This window comes from Xyrauchen texanus, chromosome 16 (genome assembly GCF_025860055.1).
Source record: "Xyrauchen texanus isolate HMW12.3.18 chromosome 16, RBS_HiC_50CHRs, whole genome shotgun sequence".
NCBI lineage: Eukaryota > Metazoa > Chordata > Actinopteri > Cypriniformes > Catostomidae > Xyrauchen > Xyrauchen texanus.
The window spans coordinates 16,163,586-16,180,667 of record NC_068291.1 but is presented as its reverse complement, the minus strand read 5'-3'; the positions used below and the strand labels follow the sequence as shown (position 1 = coordinate 16,180,667).

Genomic DNA, 17,082 nt, shown 5'->3' with positions numbered 1-17,082 from the left:
CTCTATTCTGTTTATGTAAACGTATGTACACTTTAAGTGAAAATGATTGTGCAAAACGGCAGTAATTGAACTAAATCCAACCTCATCTGTAAACGACAGATGTATCCTCAAGTGAAGAACAAGTGTAATGTAATTGCTATACACATCATATTGGACCGCTTTCTATTTAAGTACAAGTGACAGGTTTCTCTTCAAGAACAAAAGTTGCTAAACGTTCTGACAGTCTCTCCTGTCAGAAAGCTCATCAAGAACATGAGATGCTGCACTGAACAGTCTCTCACTCTTTGTGCTGGTGCTTGGGCAGATAAATACCTGTGCGCAATCCGCGCAAGCAAAGGAAAGCAGTCTTTGTTTATGCGCCAGTAGTCAAGGGGATTGTCGCTTCTGGCGTAGTTCAGCTAGATACATCTCAAGTTGTGTTGTAGCTGCGCTAGTTGTGGCACTGCTGTGGATCGGGGCGCTTTCCTGTAGAATCTCTTGCTGTACTCTGTATATATATATCTTGAAAGTTCTGCTGAATAAACACTGCAGATCGCAAATTTGATGTCCTTATCAGAAACTTTGAAGAATTTCCACACCGCTGACATGATTGGCCTTTGTTTGGTAGCGCTGTGATAAGGGCTAGATCGATCCAGAGTGAAATCAGAGCACTGAGGGGCGGGGCAAGGAGGTATATATTTTCAGCCTTTTTTCTCTTTTGGCCGAAAATTTTCGCTGGCCGAAATTTCGGTGCATCCCTATTATTTAGTATAGGCATCAGTAGATCAAGTTCAGTTGATAACGTATAGTTAATGCTGTTAAATTCATTGAAAAGAAACCCCACATACGTACACAACACAATAGGAACAAATAGAAAAAGCCCACATGTTTTCGTATAGCTTGCAAATCTGTAACATATTACAGCGTTTCGGTCAAAGATCTTCTTCAGGCATTCTGTTAATTTCTCTGAAGATTCTTCCATTTGCAATTATTTCACTTTTACCATCATAATTAACCCGAGAACTTTCACAAATGTTGCTGGCGATGTGCGCTGAACTAAACCATAGAAGATTAATGGTGGTGGACATCCTCCTCCTGGTGTGAACTGAACATGTTTTACACTAATATCAAACCATTTTATTGACCTCTTAAACGGTTTGATTCACAAAAGCGTGTCATGTGACAGCAAAAACATGGGATGACAGTAAGTACTCACTTTCTTTTAGATGCTACGAGGCTTGCTAAAAGATTTTACATTGTGAATGCACTGTTCATAAAAAATATTTCATTACTCTTCCACATAGAGGTTAAAAGCATTTACTAGTGAGCCTGGTGCCTTCCTTATATGACATTTTCATGGGTGTAGATTATGATGATTGTAAATTAACGTGCACACACCCTCTCTTTACGAATGTTTGGAATTCACTTATGCACGTTTTACAAAACAATCTGGGGAGTATGAAGCATTTGTGAATCAGGCGGAAATTTTTCAAGAAGGTCCAATTTATGCTCAACTTACTCAGAATTTACTCAAATATTTACAAAAGTATATATATTAGTATATGTTCACATTACGTAATGCATTCATAATTAATTCATAAGACATTTATAATTTTTATGTTGTATTCTATTCTATTTAGAGCTGTCAGAATTAACCCGTTAAAGTATGAGATTAATTAAAATAGTTTAACATGTACATTTATTTCCATTTATGCATTTACTGTTAATACAGCATGAACCAGCATCAACACTTGTTTGAAGGGCTGAATTTTGCAATATGTCGATGTTTCCATCCGTAATCATCACACTGATGCTTACTACCCCAGAAGCACGTCAAGTCTTAGCTGTGACCTAAACCCAGAATGAGGCATTTTTGTCTGCAACTGCTTTTTCCCGTGGAGCTCAAAGCGCAGATGTACACTGGGATGTGCCCTGACTCGAATCACGTACGCAGCTTCACAATTGCTGTAGCAAAGCAGATAGCCACAGTCTGCTGGCTGATTAAAATTGCGGAGGATGAGCGTTTAAGAGATTTAATGCCCATCACAATGAATATGCAACCTGTGAAGTTCTTCCAATTTGTCAAACTCCAACTTGGACTTTGGGAAACATTTAATGTTACTTCAATTGGTGCTATTTTAGTGCATTTCTATCTTTATACTGTGGGAGGCTCTGTTTGGAAAATGTTAATAAATCGTTATTATTATTGTTACATATTGTTGTTTTCTTTCCTAAGATGGAAATAAATGCATTTTGACAGGTGTGTGTATATAGTGTCAAGTTTCTGCACTTTCAAAATATGTGATTAATCGCGATTAACTACAAAAACATATGCGATTTAAAATGTTCTGTTGACTGACAGCACTGATTATATCAAATAATATTATTTAAAGAACCCACATAATATGCACAATATAATATAATAAACTTGTCTGGAGACATCCATCCTCAGTGATTTTGTATTGCCCCGCTAATTCATTATGTAATGTGTTTTTAAACCATTTGTTTCATTGCGAAAGTGGTCTTAATGTTTTACATTTTATTTAACCTTAAATAGTCTTACATTTCAGTCCTTTAAAACTGCAGATACCCTGATTACATATAAAGAAGTCTCTTTTTAGAAGTCGCCTGACCTTTACAATGACAAAAAAGAAAAAAGAAAGAAAACAATGTGATTTTGTATTCTTGAAAATATGGTATTGGTTATGGATTGCAGTCTTTTATTGCCCATGCAAAGTATTTATATAAAAAAAATTCTAATTACACGAATGAGGCCTTTGTCTCAACATGCAACTCTCCCAACACATTCAGGCAAAAATTCTCACTAAAAGTCTTGTTTTATTATAGTCTCTGATGGCTTAAAACTGACAAAATCTCTCTTATGCTCAATTTACAGGTGACTTGAGAGATTTTCTTTTCAGCTCTCAGTACCAGATGGACCTCAGAAAAGACCTGCGGTCAGCATGCCCTGTCCAAGCGGCCCATTTTTATAGCTGAAGCCATTAAAAAGACTACAAAGCCCTGACAACTCCATGGGTTACAAGAGCCTGCGGCCAATAGCAGGACTGACCTGATTGTATAGGACTGATTATTATTTACTATCAGCTGTTACTTCTGTCATTGTAATTATTATTACAATTATTATTACTGTCTTTTTTTTTTATCAAGTATAACCATTTTATTTTTAATGACTTGTGGATGATAAAATTTAAGTATCTTGAACGTTTCTTGAAACAGCTTGCTCCCAAACCATAATGTAAAGGTGGGACGAACTGTCTTTTTTGTCTCTTGCATTGTTTTCATCATGTCAGATCCACACGAACATGAAGGACTAAATATGACTTCTGTTTCTCTTCGTTTGGATGCTTGTATTCTCCGGTTCTGTTAGCCTGTCCTGCCACAGCAGAGGTTTAAATTATTCAGAAAGACAATTTGAACTTTCTTTTTCTACCTTTTACATGAGTATTGCAACTATGCTTCTATATGTAATTTCTCTTTTGTGAATATGTAAATCAAATCAGGAGGGAGGTGTTATTGTACAGTGGTGTATTTTGGGCCTCTGGTGGTTATCAAAGCTTGTTGTAATGGATTTGCCATGCACAGCATCTTCTTTGAAAATGTCTTTTTGTAAGGAAACATCTCTAGCTCTTCTCTCCTGCATAAATAGAGAGTTGTCTAGAGATACTGGGATCTCTGATAAGGTACTACCCCATTAATACAATGATGCACCTTCTTAAGAATAAGCCTGGATACGAGTGTGGTGTTTGTTATTCCTCACATTTACACCAATATTTCAGTTGCAGCACTTGGAAACAGACAGCTTCAGGAATGGGATATGTGATTCAACCCAGTTTACTCTGCAGTTGGCTTATAAAATATTGATATCTTTAGGGCAATAGAGAGCTTCTCTCACTCATCACACAAATAAGTGTTCTTAAAAATAAAAACAATTTCCATGATAAATGTTAAAGGAATTTCACAAAGATTTATGTACTGTTTTTGACTGTTGATATACCAAAAATGGTATCTAAAAGTTAACACTTTAGTAGATTTGTTTATACCCGGGCATCTGTTTATATTAAATATAAATCAAGTTACTAAAAAAATAATTTCATTGCACAAAAGCTAAAGAGGGTTTGATAAACTTAATGTCTGTGATAAATTGCTATTCTTCTAAATGTAAATGTATACCAATTGATACAAACCGTAGCTTTCAGCCAAACGATGACCTATTAAAGGAATATTCTGGGTTCAATAGCAGTTGTGGCATAATTTTGATTACCAAAGTTGGTTAAAAAAAAAAAAAAGCAAAATTTAAAGTTAAAATGAGGCACATATAATGGAAGTGAATGGCAGAAATGGATTCTAATTGTATTAGAGCATTTACATTAATTCCTCCACTAAAACTCATTATTTGAGCTGTAACATTTAAATTGTCTTGCTTATGGTCATTTTAATGTTTACGCCGTTGCGTCGTCATTGCAACAAAGCTGTAAAATTGGCTATAACTCGACACAGAAATGATTAGTGACTTAATCACACTAAAATCATTTTAACACGCATATTTACATCTTTTAGCTATATTTTTTTTAAACAAGCATTTTAAAGATGCCCATTCACTTCCATTGTAAGTGCCTCACTGTAACCTACATTTTTTTTTCTTTTTTTTTTTTTTTAAAGGAGGGATTATTTATGTGGTAATCAACATTATGCCACAAATGCTGTCGATTGAGCTCAACTTTTACTGAACATGGAATATTCCTTTAAGTGTTAATAAAAGAGGTTATATGATTCCAATGTTAAATATGTAAGAGTAATATTACCTTACACGTACATACCGTATCAGTGCATCATTTCAGTGTCATCAGGCCTCATTCATTATGACAAGGAAGATGCTGATGTTGGAAATTCCATCCTACTAAATTGTTCTTCAAAACAAAGAAGTGAAATGGTTAAAAGTGGGCGCTTGAGCAGAGTCTATGGCCGTGTCTCGAAACCGAGTGAGCTGCCTAACTAGACAGCATTTTAGGCATCATATGAGCTTGCTGCATTTTCGGGAATCACTGGCGCTTTTTCCGTCAGCCGACCTGCGTGGGTGTGATTTGTGCTTATGAGGGCCAAAAAAGCTGCCTACTAGTTAGGCAGCTCACTGGGTTTTGAGATACAGCCAGCGTTGGAGTAAAATGTCACTTATCAGCGGACAGTAGAGGGGAGAGAGCAAGAGACCGAACCGGGTACAGTAATCAATTTTCTGTGTTATGTTTTAAACCTAAATGCATTCGCAGATACCCGGTTCGTCTCGAGCTTCGGCGGCGGAGGAATGATCCGGTAAGTTTCGCCGGCTTTTAGGATGTTCTGTTTGACTCAATGTGGTTTCCTGCATCGATTATCTCCAAAATCCACTCAGGTAGAGTCACAGTAAACCGGCCTTATTAATTTCTGTGTGTAAATTGTTGTATGCTTGTTCTGTAAACATTATCTGGGACATCGGCTCGGCTTTTTTCGGCGGTTGTATCGAAGTAGATGAAAGAGCAAGTCAGTGTTGGCATCTCCGTCACGTTTTACATCCTAAACTCATTCATTTTCACTCAAATATTTAATTACGCAACAACTTGGTTAACTATTTGTGATGTCGCTCCTGCCGAGATCGTTTCTTCGATGTCCGAACTTTTATGCACCATTATGCATGGTGTAATTTTTCTAAGAGGTAAAAGCAATGCTCCAAAAGCATGCCGTCAGAGTCGCGAGTCATAATGCAAAATTGTATAAAACATCGTGGACGCGGATTCTTCAGCGTTTAAGTTGTTGCAGTTCTGTGAACTGTGTCTGCGCAGCGCTGCAGTGGTCAGTTGTCATGAAGGCCTGCGCTGCGCATTCGACCGGTGCCCCTGTCATGACGAAAAGCCATCAAATTTACACATCCTAAACATTTCTGTTTATATTAGCATCTGAGATGATAATTAGGTCAGCCCATATCGCAAAATTGACAGTATTCTGAGGGGCCGTTCACACCGAAATTGCTTTTGAGTCTCTCCGCGCTTTTGATACTCTCCGCGCTGTTTCTCAATTGTTTTTCGATGCAAAGGCTTGCCGTGTCAAGTTAAAAGCACTTCAACTGTTCAAATGTGTCCTGCGTTCGTGGCCCTGCGTTTATATATATATAGAGAGAGAGAGAGAGAGAGAGAGAGAGAGCGCAAGAACGAGTTTGATGTGAACTGCCCCTGACAAAACAGACCTAAAAGTTCAAATTCTTCACACGAATGTGGAATTTGACATGGTGCAGGCCAATGCCATTGCCTCCCTCTCTTCTCCCATCTTCAATCACCTACTAATGTGCAATAGGGCAAAACGTGCATAAACACGATTGCGTGCCCTTTAAGAGGTCGTTCTAGGATAGTTCAGCCAGGTCGATTTTTACTACTCTGACTCTGTCCTCATATTTCATACTGCTAAGCTGAAGCCCCCACTTACATCAGCAGTGTGAGATCAAAGACACTCAAAGCTCAGTTGATGAAAACTGCGGATTTAGTGTGTCAGATCAGCTCCATTGCATTACACATAGTTTAACTTGTTCACATCTCAATCTGATAGCATTTAAAAACGTGCAATTACAGCAAATATTGGTCACGCAATATGTGGCTGGTGGAATCTTTGTAAGGATTCAGAATCAAAGGCGTCTTGGCTTGTCGGCCTTATTTAACATCATTGTGGCCTTGGTGCAGCAGCCATGTGACTAAACCTCTTTATTAAGGCTCAGAAGTTGCTAATCTCTTGGCAAATCCCCATACGTGAGGACGTCTAGAGGGTCAGGGACACACTTGTGGTCCTTTGTTTGTCTAATGTAAGACACTGAGGTGATAGGACTGCTCCAGAATCACTTGAAATAAAGCAGTACAGTGAGACAAAGAATTTCACACAAACAAAGTACCATGTTTAATGGACATGTATCATGGTAGTACTATGCAAATACTGTGGTACATTAATATGGCGATCATACAGTGCCATGGTATAGAAAGCACTATGGTAATGCTACTAGCATCTGTCACCATCTCTGAACCAGAGGATAGCGACATTACTTTTCTGTAGGGCAATCTAAATATATTTGCTAAAAATCACAAATATGTTTTACACTTTTTTAAGAGTCTGTATTGCTTTCATATGTGGAAGGTCTCAGATTGAGCCTGTTTCGTTCACACCAATATGCAAAAATCAGCATAATAACAAATCTGAAAAAACAAGAAAACTGTGTTTACATGAGATTTTTAAGTCAAACTGTGAAGAGACATGCGCACAACACTTGCGTACATTGGATAAGATGGTAAGAATGCCGGTTTAGGTGTTTAAATGCAACGCAAAATCAGGGTAATGGGCAAAAATGTACGTGAGCCGACAGATTTATTCTTAAGCGGTTTGTGAACTTACGCCAATGAAGGAAAGCCGTTTAATGCATTCACATGACCAAACGTTGTCTGCGTAAGAACGTGCATGTAAAATTGTTCATTCTCAAATTTGACTTTTAATCTTACCCAGACATTGTGTGGGTGGCTATAACAACGATATTATATAATATTATACAACAGTTAGTTCCGGTCCTCTAATCTGATTGTACGAGAGATATTTCATGAGCACTGATTTCTTGAGTTCATGGATTTGTAAACTAAAGTTTAAAAGCAGCGCAGATGTTTAAAAGGGCTAGATGAGTGTTTTTTCTGCTATATTAAAGATTTTAGCTAGCAGGTGGCGAAAAAATATATTTTTTTGTACTATGAGAAGGTAAAGTTTGAAGTGCGTTGAGTACGTGCTTGCAAGTCAGAGTCAGCGAGTGGATTCTTTGAAGTCATCGGTATTGTTTTTGACTTCATGATCGCACGGATTACTACTACAACATTACAGCTGGGAAATACAATTAAACTAACAGCTTCAGCTTTAAGGCTTATCACAGTTAAGACAACAGATGGAGTAATCAAAAACATACTCAAGGTGCTTACTTGATACTGGAGATTTTGCGTTGTGCGGAGATGTAATCAACATTGTTGAGGAGAGAACCGTTTCTGTAGTGAATCACTCTTGCGCACCGGCAACCGCGAAATACTCAGACGGCTATTTTTACACAGATGAAACAGGAGGTATTTGACCACAATTCCCATTATTTTCAGCAAGCTGACTAACACTACATATATAACATATATATATATATAAAACATTTTTGACTCATTCCTCTATTTTTTAAAAAGCACTCACAATGAAAGTGAATAGGGCAATTCCATAAATTCAAAACCTTACACCTTTTCAAAAGTGTAGCCCCAAGGTGTAAACATGAAACTGTTAAATGTTATCATGATTTTAATGTGATAAAATGGCTTGCTTAACCTTTTCTGTGTAAAGATATATCCAATTTTACAACTTCGTTGTCTTGACAACAAAACCCTGTGTCCCTGAATTGCATGTTTCTTTAAGAATAATAATACTTTTTATTTCTATAGCACCTTTCCAAAGCTCAAGGACACTTTACAATAAAAAAAATATTCAGAAATCAGACAAAGGGAGACAAAGGGAGGACATAAAAAATAAATGATATAAATATATAAAATAAACGAGAGTCGATTCAAAATTATTATATATTTTGTTGTGGTAATCAACATTATGCATGCTGTTGTTTTGAACCTGGAACATTCCTTTAAATGTACAAAAATCTTTTTAATTTGACTCTTTTAGTCCCTCCTTATCATTTACCCCTTCTTACTACCATTATTTTGCATTTTATTTCATTTGAGTCTCATTAAACGCCCTAACAGTGCTGAAACTCAGGATGAATTGTCTGCCTCATGCTAAAGCATTGAATGAAACTGGTTCTTCCTCCATATGAAACATGATCATCACCTAACAGCTCTTTGGAGGCACATCAGCACCGCTCATAACCTGATGAGAAGAATGAAGGCTGTGTGCAAGCTGGAGCCAAGATGCTGTCTAGGAGTAATTGAGCACTGTGCGCTATTGATCCATTGCCATTTATATTGGTGCAGTGTGGAGTGAACTCATGGCAAGAGAACAGAGCCCTCATCAGTCACCTCTAGAAATAGCAGCAGCAAAATTGCATCAGAGCCAGTCATTCCAGTGCACTTAAGAAGGAAGTTATCAAATATTGTCCCTGTCATTGACATGCCTTTGTACTCTTGGCAGGTGCATAGTTGATATTGAAAAAGGAAGCCAATTCTTGGGATATGGATGTGACTAGACCCATTCTTGGCAGGTTTCCTGAGAGACATCCTTCCACTTGATTTAGGTCAATCCCACTAAACAATATCCAGGCAGCAGTCAATCAATTGCTCTTTTTTAATTGGTTGCACAAAGATTCTCTGTCAGCAAGACATAACCTGTCCTCACGCAATGTCAAACCAGCACTTTCAGATCCACAGCAGTTATTCTGCATTGATGCTGATCTGTGCAGCTATGCTTCTTTGTCTGTCTAGCAGAGTGATGCCCGGACTGACATCAGTGACTGTCCAGGTTCCTGAGAAGGTCAATAGGGGTTTGGCAGAGGGTGATCAATATGAATGCTGACTGCAAGGCCACTGAATGGGGGGATGGGATACATGCTCATGTAAACACCATAACATGGGTCTCTGCTTTAGACATTTCTAAATATCTCTACATTGCCTGGATGCCTGAGCACTTGTGTCTTCTGATGTGGTAAAAGAGCTGTGTCTTATCTCAGTGCATAGATTAATATTTCATAATGGCCATTCCATTAGAGTGGAGATTGTCACCCTCTTAGCACAAGGAACTGCACTCTTAAGGAATTGTACTGATACAACATTTTAAGTATGACATGCAATATAGTGTTATTTATAGCACCCACAGTCCCTCATTCTTAAAATAAAAAAAGACTAAAAACTTCAAATATTTGATTGAAGATATTATTTGAAAGTAATAAATATTATTTAATATGTTTTTTAAAAGCTATAGATATTTACACATTTATTACACATACATTCACTTATTCATACCCTGCTTCTGACTTTGTGAAAATAGACTATTTGGATCAGATTCCTTAAAAACAATTCCCAAAAGGTTTCCGTATGATAATGAAATATGTAAGTTTTCCTTAACAATAGATCTGAGGTTTTACATAGCCAAACAATTGACAAATCCTGTATCCATTACATAAAGGGATAGTTCAACCAAAAATTCTCTCGTCATTTACTCACCCTCATGCCATTCCAGATGTGTATGACTTTCTATCTTCTGCTGAACACAAATGTAGAATAATTTTTGAATAATATTTCAGCTCTGTTGTTCCTCACAATGCAAGTGTATGGGTATGCACATTTTTGAAAATGAAAATTCTCTCATCATTTACATACTCATGCCATCCAAAATGTGCTTTCTTTTCTTCTAAAGAAGAAAAACTGATTTTTAGAAGAATATTTCAGCTCTGAATGTCCAAACAATGCAAGTGAATGGTGAAAACGTCATTAAACTTTAAAAATAACAGAATGAATTATTCAAGCCCAGTGCATGCTGGGAACACCAGCTTTGAAAATGTAACTAAAATGTACTTATTTTTAGCGCTGTCAGTTGATTAACATTTTTAATTGCGATTAATCGTATAATGTTTTGTAGTTAATCAGGAAATTTGACACTGTAACATCTAGCACCTTGCATGGCAGCTCTGCCGTCATTGGTGTGTGAGTGTGTGTGAATGGGTGAATGAGACCAGGGCTGAACTGGGAAGAGAAATCGGCCTGGGATTTTACATAGCAACTAGCCAAAAAGTTGAGTGGGGTGGTATTCGCTGTCCTTTTCTACATATCGCGGTACTGTTTTGTGGCTGACCCAATGGCCCGCTCGGTTCTCCCGATGGCCAGTCGGCCCTTGATCGGCCCCAAAGTGCCTTCGTCCCACTGGGAAAATGCCCGGTATGCCAGATTACCAGTCCAGCCCTGAATGAGACGCAGTATAAAGCGCTTTGAATACCGCTAAGGTTAAAAAGGCGCTATATAAGACCATGCAGACCATTTACCATTTACTTTATCCCTCTCGAGGGCTTGATTAGCCTGATTAGGGACTGGGTGTGCAGCTTCATGACTTGCCCACGCCCTTCTCCCTGCCACACTCCTCCTACTTTCCTTAAAGGCCGGGGATCCCCCGGCATGACGTACACCCCCCCCCCTTCCTTCTTCAGACCTGGGAGGGTGACAAGGGGAGGGAAACAACAACAACAACAACAACAAAAGAATGAGAGGCAAAGGCCAACACGGAGCGGGAGAGAGAGAGAGAGGGAAAAAAATCATACTCGCCGGTTCTCCGATACGGTGGAGGAGTGGTCCTCGGCCACTCCTCCACCCTCTAGTGGACGACAGCCATGCCTCCCCAGGCAGTCCTCCATCCCCTGGTAGACAGAACGCCCCTCCACGTTTTTGGTGGACGGTAGGGGTTTACCCCGCCCCTGGCAGTGGTTCTCCTGCTCCAGACGGTCGGCCAGAAGCCACTCCCCACTCGTTGTCTGCAGTCTATTCTGAACCCACCGTGTTTTAGCGGCCGGTAGGGATCTCCTTCACCCCTGCCAGTGGCCCTGACTTCTGCAGGCGGGAGCCCATCCTCCCCTCACGGTTGGCGGCCATTCCTCCACTCTCAGGCGGCCGGGCTCCTCCGTCCCCCGGCGGATAGCCAACGCTGCTCCGTTGGGTTGGATGGTAGGGAAATTGGGTTTCCATTTAAGGAAAGAAAATAAAACAATATTTAACAATATAATGCTTTATTAACATTTTCCAAACAAAGCCTTCCAACAAGCAACAAGTCACCCATATAATAATTTTTTTCCACTTTGAAGTTTATGAGATCCATTAATATTCATGTTATCTAAGTAATAAGATCACTTTTAAAAAACAAAACCCATCAGAATCGATATTTTTATGTGAGGAATGATATTCTTGATACCACATCAGTATCGATACTTTAGAATCGGATGCACTGTTGTATGTGTGTGCAGAGATTTTTTATTTATTGAGATAACAACCTCCACGGCTCTATCATAGGAGAGAGCATAATGGTGAACTAGTGTGCTATGATAGTATCGCCCATAGAATATCTAAGCTTGTAGGCTTGCCTTGTTTTAAGGGCTTTGGTGTGTGTGTTGCAAGGAGCTCTAAAATACCGATGTGTTGTGAAGTGTGTAAGTGTAACGACTCCGGGTGGACACATTACAAAGGTTCCGCCTTTCCAAAAAGTGTTTATGCTGGTTTGTATTGTACAATTAATGCGTTAAACTTTTTTAATAAATAGCATGTCTTAACACGTTAATTCTGACAGCTCTACTTGTTTTATTTACCTGTGAAATTTACTCAAATTAGCGAATAAATTTGACAAGCTTTTCTACTTAACAATGCGTCATCATGTATCAATCCTAAAGTTACAAACAATCATAAATATTTACTTATAAGCTAGAGTATTAATTTGTACATGTTTGAATTGAGCACAAATGTAGAGTTCACTTCATATTTCTAGTTACGTTTAGAATAACTTATTCAATGTAGAATGTACTTAATCATTTCTGCAATTTTTAATTTACCACAAAAAAAAAATTTCAATTATGAATTTTTTGAATTATGCTGCTAAAAAGGTAGAAACGCGTCATCACCGTCTGTGAAAAGGGTCAATTTCCATGTATACCCATTTTACACAAAACTGGATTCCAAATGCAAAGTTACTGTTTCGATTTCCGAGGTGATAACTGGGCGCTTCTTACTGAATTAAACGTGCAAGTTGAACACATGACAACATTGTAGCAGACTACTGTTTCAAATGTTAAGGGTGTCATAGTTCTTAATGTTTCACATACTTTTTAAAATAATATTAGGCAGTAGGCAGTGTATACAGTATGCGGTAAGCAGCGCACTAGTATTGCATTTTGAATGTAGCCTTAGTTGCAGTAGCAGGTGGATTTGTAACATGCTGTTTTTTCTTTTCCTACTGAAGCCTAATATATTCACACGTCAAAATTAAAGGAGGAAGATGGTCATCATGGCAACCACGGTGAACCCTGAGCCCCTTACTGCCCTCTCTCGGTGGTACCTGTATGCCATCCATGGCTACTTCTGCGAAGTCATGTTCACGGCTGCCTGGGAGTTTGTGGTCAACTGCAACTGGAAGTTTCCTGGTGTGACGAGCGTCTGGGCACTCTTCATCTACGGGACATGCATTCTGATTGTAGAACGCATGTATCTGTGTCTGCGGGACCGATGCAACGTCCTTCTCCGCTGCATCATTTACACATTGTGGACATACTTCTGGGAATTTGGGACAGGTCTGCTACTAACGCAGTTCAACGCTTGTCCCTGGGACTACTCTGAGTTTAAATATAATTTCATGGGCCTGATCACGGCAGAGTACGCCGTGCCTTGGTTTTGTGCCTCGTTCATTGTAGAGCGCCTAGTGATACGCAACACACTGCGATTGTGCTTTGACGATGTCACCAAGCCTGGCCAGTCGGAACAGTTGGATAGAGTTGGAGGAAGAGGAGGACGAAGAGGAAGAGGGACCAGTGGAGGGGCCACCAGTACTTATGGGTACGTGAAATTGGATTGAGGCAAGTTGGCCACTTTCCACATCTCAAAAGCTGAGTTTATCGCAACCCTGTCCCATCACCCACAACTCTTATCCTCACATCTATCAATCATTGTCCTACATGCTTTTGGGGAAAGATTTGCTCAGAAACAGCTGGCGTGGACAAAAGACAATTGGATGAGGAACTGTCTGGTTTCATCTTTTGTCCAGCTGGCACTTCCCCTAATGTGGAGAAACATTTCTTCACTAGAATAATGCCCAAAACTCACTGACCTTACTTTAGCCAAAAGCAAGCAGCTGTTCTAGGTTTGTCAGTAAGAGTGGCACCTGGTAACAAACAGAGAATTAACCCTGCACCTATCCCAGTACCATGCATCCCCAACCAGTCCAACCACTTCGGAAACTCTGGGAGGGGACAAATGAGTAGCGCTTCTTCAAGAATGCCATCTCAATAATACGGAAACCCGGAACACAGACACATCACTTGTAGAGAGAAGAAAGGAAATATTTCAAGTGCTTTTACGAAGCAAATCCTTTTTAGAATATAAATAGTGTCCATAATGTATACAGTATGTAGTAGCAAAAACTGTTAGGACAAAAGCAAACCTAAATGTAGTTAAAGGGACAGTTCCCCCAAAAATGAAAATTCTCTCATCGTTTACTCACCCTCATGCCATCCCAGATGTGTATGACTTTCTTTATTCTGCTGAAGGCAAAGAAAGATTTTAATAAGAATACATCAGCTCTATAGGTCCATACAATGCAAGTGACCAGACATTTTAAACTACAAAAATCACAGAAAGACCTAATAAAAGTAATCCAAAAGACCTCAGTGAAAGAATGTGAAAGTGAATTTATAGATTTATAGTAAAAAAATACTTTTGATCTGTTTCTCACCCTCACATATATGACTTCTGAAGACATGGATTTAACCACTGGAGTTTTATGGGTTATATTTATGCTGACTTTATGAGATTTTTGGAGCTTGAAAGGTCTGGACAACAATCACTTGCATTGTATGAACCTACAGAGCTGAAATATTCTTATTAAAATCTTTGTTTTGGTGCTGTAGAAGAAGGAAAAAAAACATTTGGGATGGCATGAGGGTGAGTAAATGATAAGAGGATTTTCATTTTTAGGTGAACTATCCCTTTAAGAAATTTAATGATTATCATATATAAAATATTGTATTGTATGTACTCTATACCTTAAAGCAATGACTTGTACTTGAGTTTTTATATTCATTAACATGCATGAGCGTTGTCTTCCAAGAACACTTTAATTTCTTCCATTTTGTTTCCTCATGTGGTTTAACACATACTGTAATATGTTTTACACATATAGAGTGCGGGTGCTTTTTTATTGATGCTATAACAAACATCATGGTACCTTGTGATTACACTGTTGTATGGATGTGGAAATGAAGTGAACTGGTGCTAGATTCTTATCGTCATTTTGATCTGATGATGGTCACAATAAAGGCATTTATGTAAGTAGATCTACAGACCTCAGGAATGTATACATTAAAGAGATAGGTAAAAAAAAAAAACAAGATCTGTAATTATTAACTCACCCATGTGTTGTTCCTTCCAATCCCGTATTACTTTCTTTGCTTTGTGGAACACAAAAAGAGATATTAGAATTTTTTTTAGCCTCAGTCACCATTCACTGTCATTGTATAGAATGATGCAATGAAAGTTGTCTTAACATCTCCTTGTGTGTTCCTTTTGAGTCATGGGTTTGGATCAACATGAAGGTGAGTAAATTATGACAGAATTGTCATTTTTGGGTGAACTATCTCTTAAAGCATTTCACATCCACATTATAATCTCTCATATGTCATGAAATAATGGAAAGAGACTGGAAGAAATACTGTGGCCCTATAACTCAAAATGTCAACATACATAAAAAAATTCATCTTTTAAGTTAAGTATGGCATTGGAGCATATTTAAGCTACTGTTTGCTTCACTGGCTTGGTATTGCCTGCATGGTAACTTACTGTTACAGATTATTCATTTTCCAGAAAGTTTGTTAAACATCTGTTCTGTTGTTACTAACCAAACATAAATGTATTAAAACCACAGGTATCACACCTGTCCAAAATATATATTTTTTTCAATTATTCTGAAATAAAATATGAATATAGATGTAAAATTGGGAACATTTTAGAGATGACTGTTATGCTTGTATCATGTGACGTGTGCTATATCCTGCTAGGTCTAAAGTGATTAAACTAACGTGTTCACCTGGCAGGTGATAAAATGAATGAAAAACCATATTTATATTGAATGAGGATAAGCACTAGAGGGACTATAGGCTCAGTGAATATTGATGCTAACTAACACCCCTGGAGTCACCAGTTCAAATGCAGGGTGTGCTGAGTGACTCCAGCCAGGTCTCCAAAGCAACCAAATTGGCCTGGTTGCTATGGAGGGTAGAGTCACATGGGGTAACCTCCTAGTGGTCGTGATAAGTTCTTGCTCTCAATGGGGCGCGTGATAAGTTGTGCTTAGTTCGTGGAGAGTAGCATGAGCCTCCACATGCTGGCAGTCTCAAAAATCAAAGTGCACGACAAATGGAGTTGATTCCCAAAAGAAAGAACCGATTCTGAACACCTGAAACGGCTGTGTCTATTTTCGAATGCTGCGTGCTAGGTAGGACGTGTCCTTTGAAGGCTGCAGTATCCAAGTGTCCTCATTTAAACAAGTCTCGTTTAAACGAGATAGCCTTCATAGGACAAACGGGACATAACATGTTGCTATGACAGCACGCCACTCGTTAACAAGCGCAAGCGCATTGAGTGAGAAGGGAACAAAGTCTGAGGTGCTCTTTAGGAGAGTAATAATGATGTAAAGAGAAAGAAAAAAAGATTTTACAGGTGTAATTTTAGTCTAATACTTTATTTTCATTATATATTAATATAATTACACATGTTATGTACTCTGCACCCATCTACTGAGGTACTTCAATTTGCGAATTAACATTCCTCCCGTGAAAGAAGGCTGCATTCGAAGTGTCTTGGTGACGTATGCAGCCTACAAATGCGGCCTCCGGAGTACTTCCCAAGGAGACACAGTCGAGTAGTTAGTAATTTCAGATTTACTTCCAGTACTAACCTAGTAATTTGGAAACAAAAAACCCGCCTCTGGTCTCGCGAACAGCTTTGACCCGCCCTCAAACACTGCACTAAGCGGTAGATCACAACAGACTGGGACATCTGACCAATCAGAGCAGAGTAGGCTCTCTTAAAGGAGGAGTTTAGAAAGATTGCTTTAGCACGGATCATTAAATGAGTCATTTTTGACACTGGGAAAAAGGTTAATTCTGCTATTTAAATTATAACCAAATTATAGTGTTTTTTGAACTTTGATGCATGTAAATCTTTAAAACATAATTAGGCACGTTTAAAAAACATAATAGGTGCTCTTTAATAATATATATATTATTATTCCCATAGCTTTGAAAGTGTGGTTTTGCATCTATTGTTCTGGAGTTTTGTGTTTTGCATGTTCTCTGCAGTGTTAAATGATTGTCAA

General features: G+C 38.5%; 2 protein-coding genes across 2 annotated transcripts in view; both read left to right on the top strand.

Moving 5' to 3' along the window:
* Window positions 1-3,722, top strand: part of LOC127657041 (metastasis-associated protein MTA1-like) — a 78,685-nt gene extending 74,963 nt beyond the window's left edge. The window contains exon 18 of the mRNA XM_052145677.1: window positions 2,876-3,722. The gene's annotated coding sequence lies outside the window, so the exon portion shown is untranslated. The remainder of the gene's footprint in view (window positions 1-2,875) is intronic.
* Window positions 3,723-5,159: 1,437 nt separating this feature from the next.
* LOC127657274 (transmembrane protein 229b) lies at window positions 5,160-16,403 on the top strand. The gene is made up of 2 exons (XM_052145999.1): window positions 5,160-5,307; window positions 12,958-16,403. The coding sequence occupies exon 2, from the start codon at window positions 12,994-12,996 to the stop codon at window positions 13,564-13,566; it is 573 nt and encodes a 190-aa protein (XP_052001959.1). The 5' UTR covers window positions 5,160-5,307; window positions 12,958-12,993; the 3' UTR covers window positions 13,567-16,403.
* Window positions 16,404-17,082: the final 679 nt, after the last annotated feature.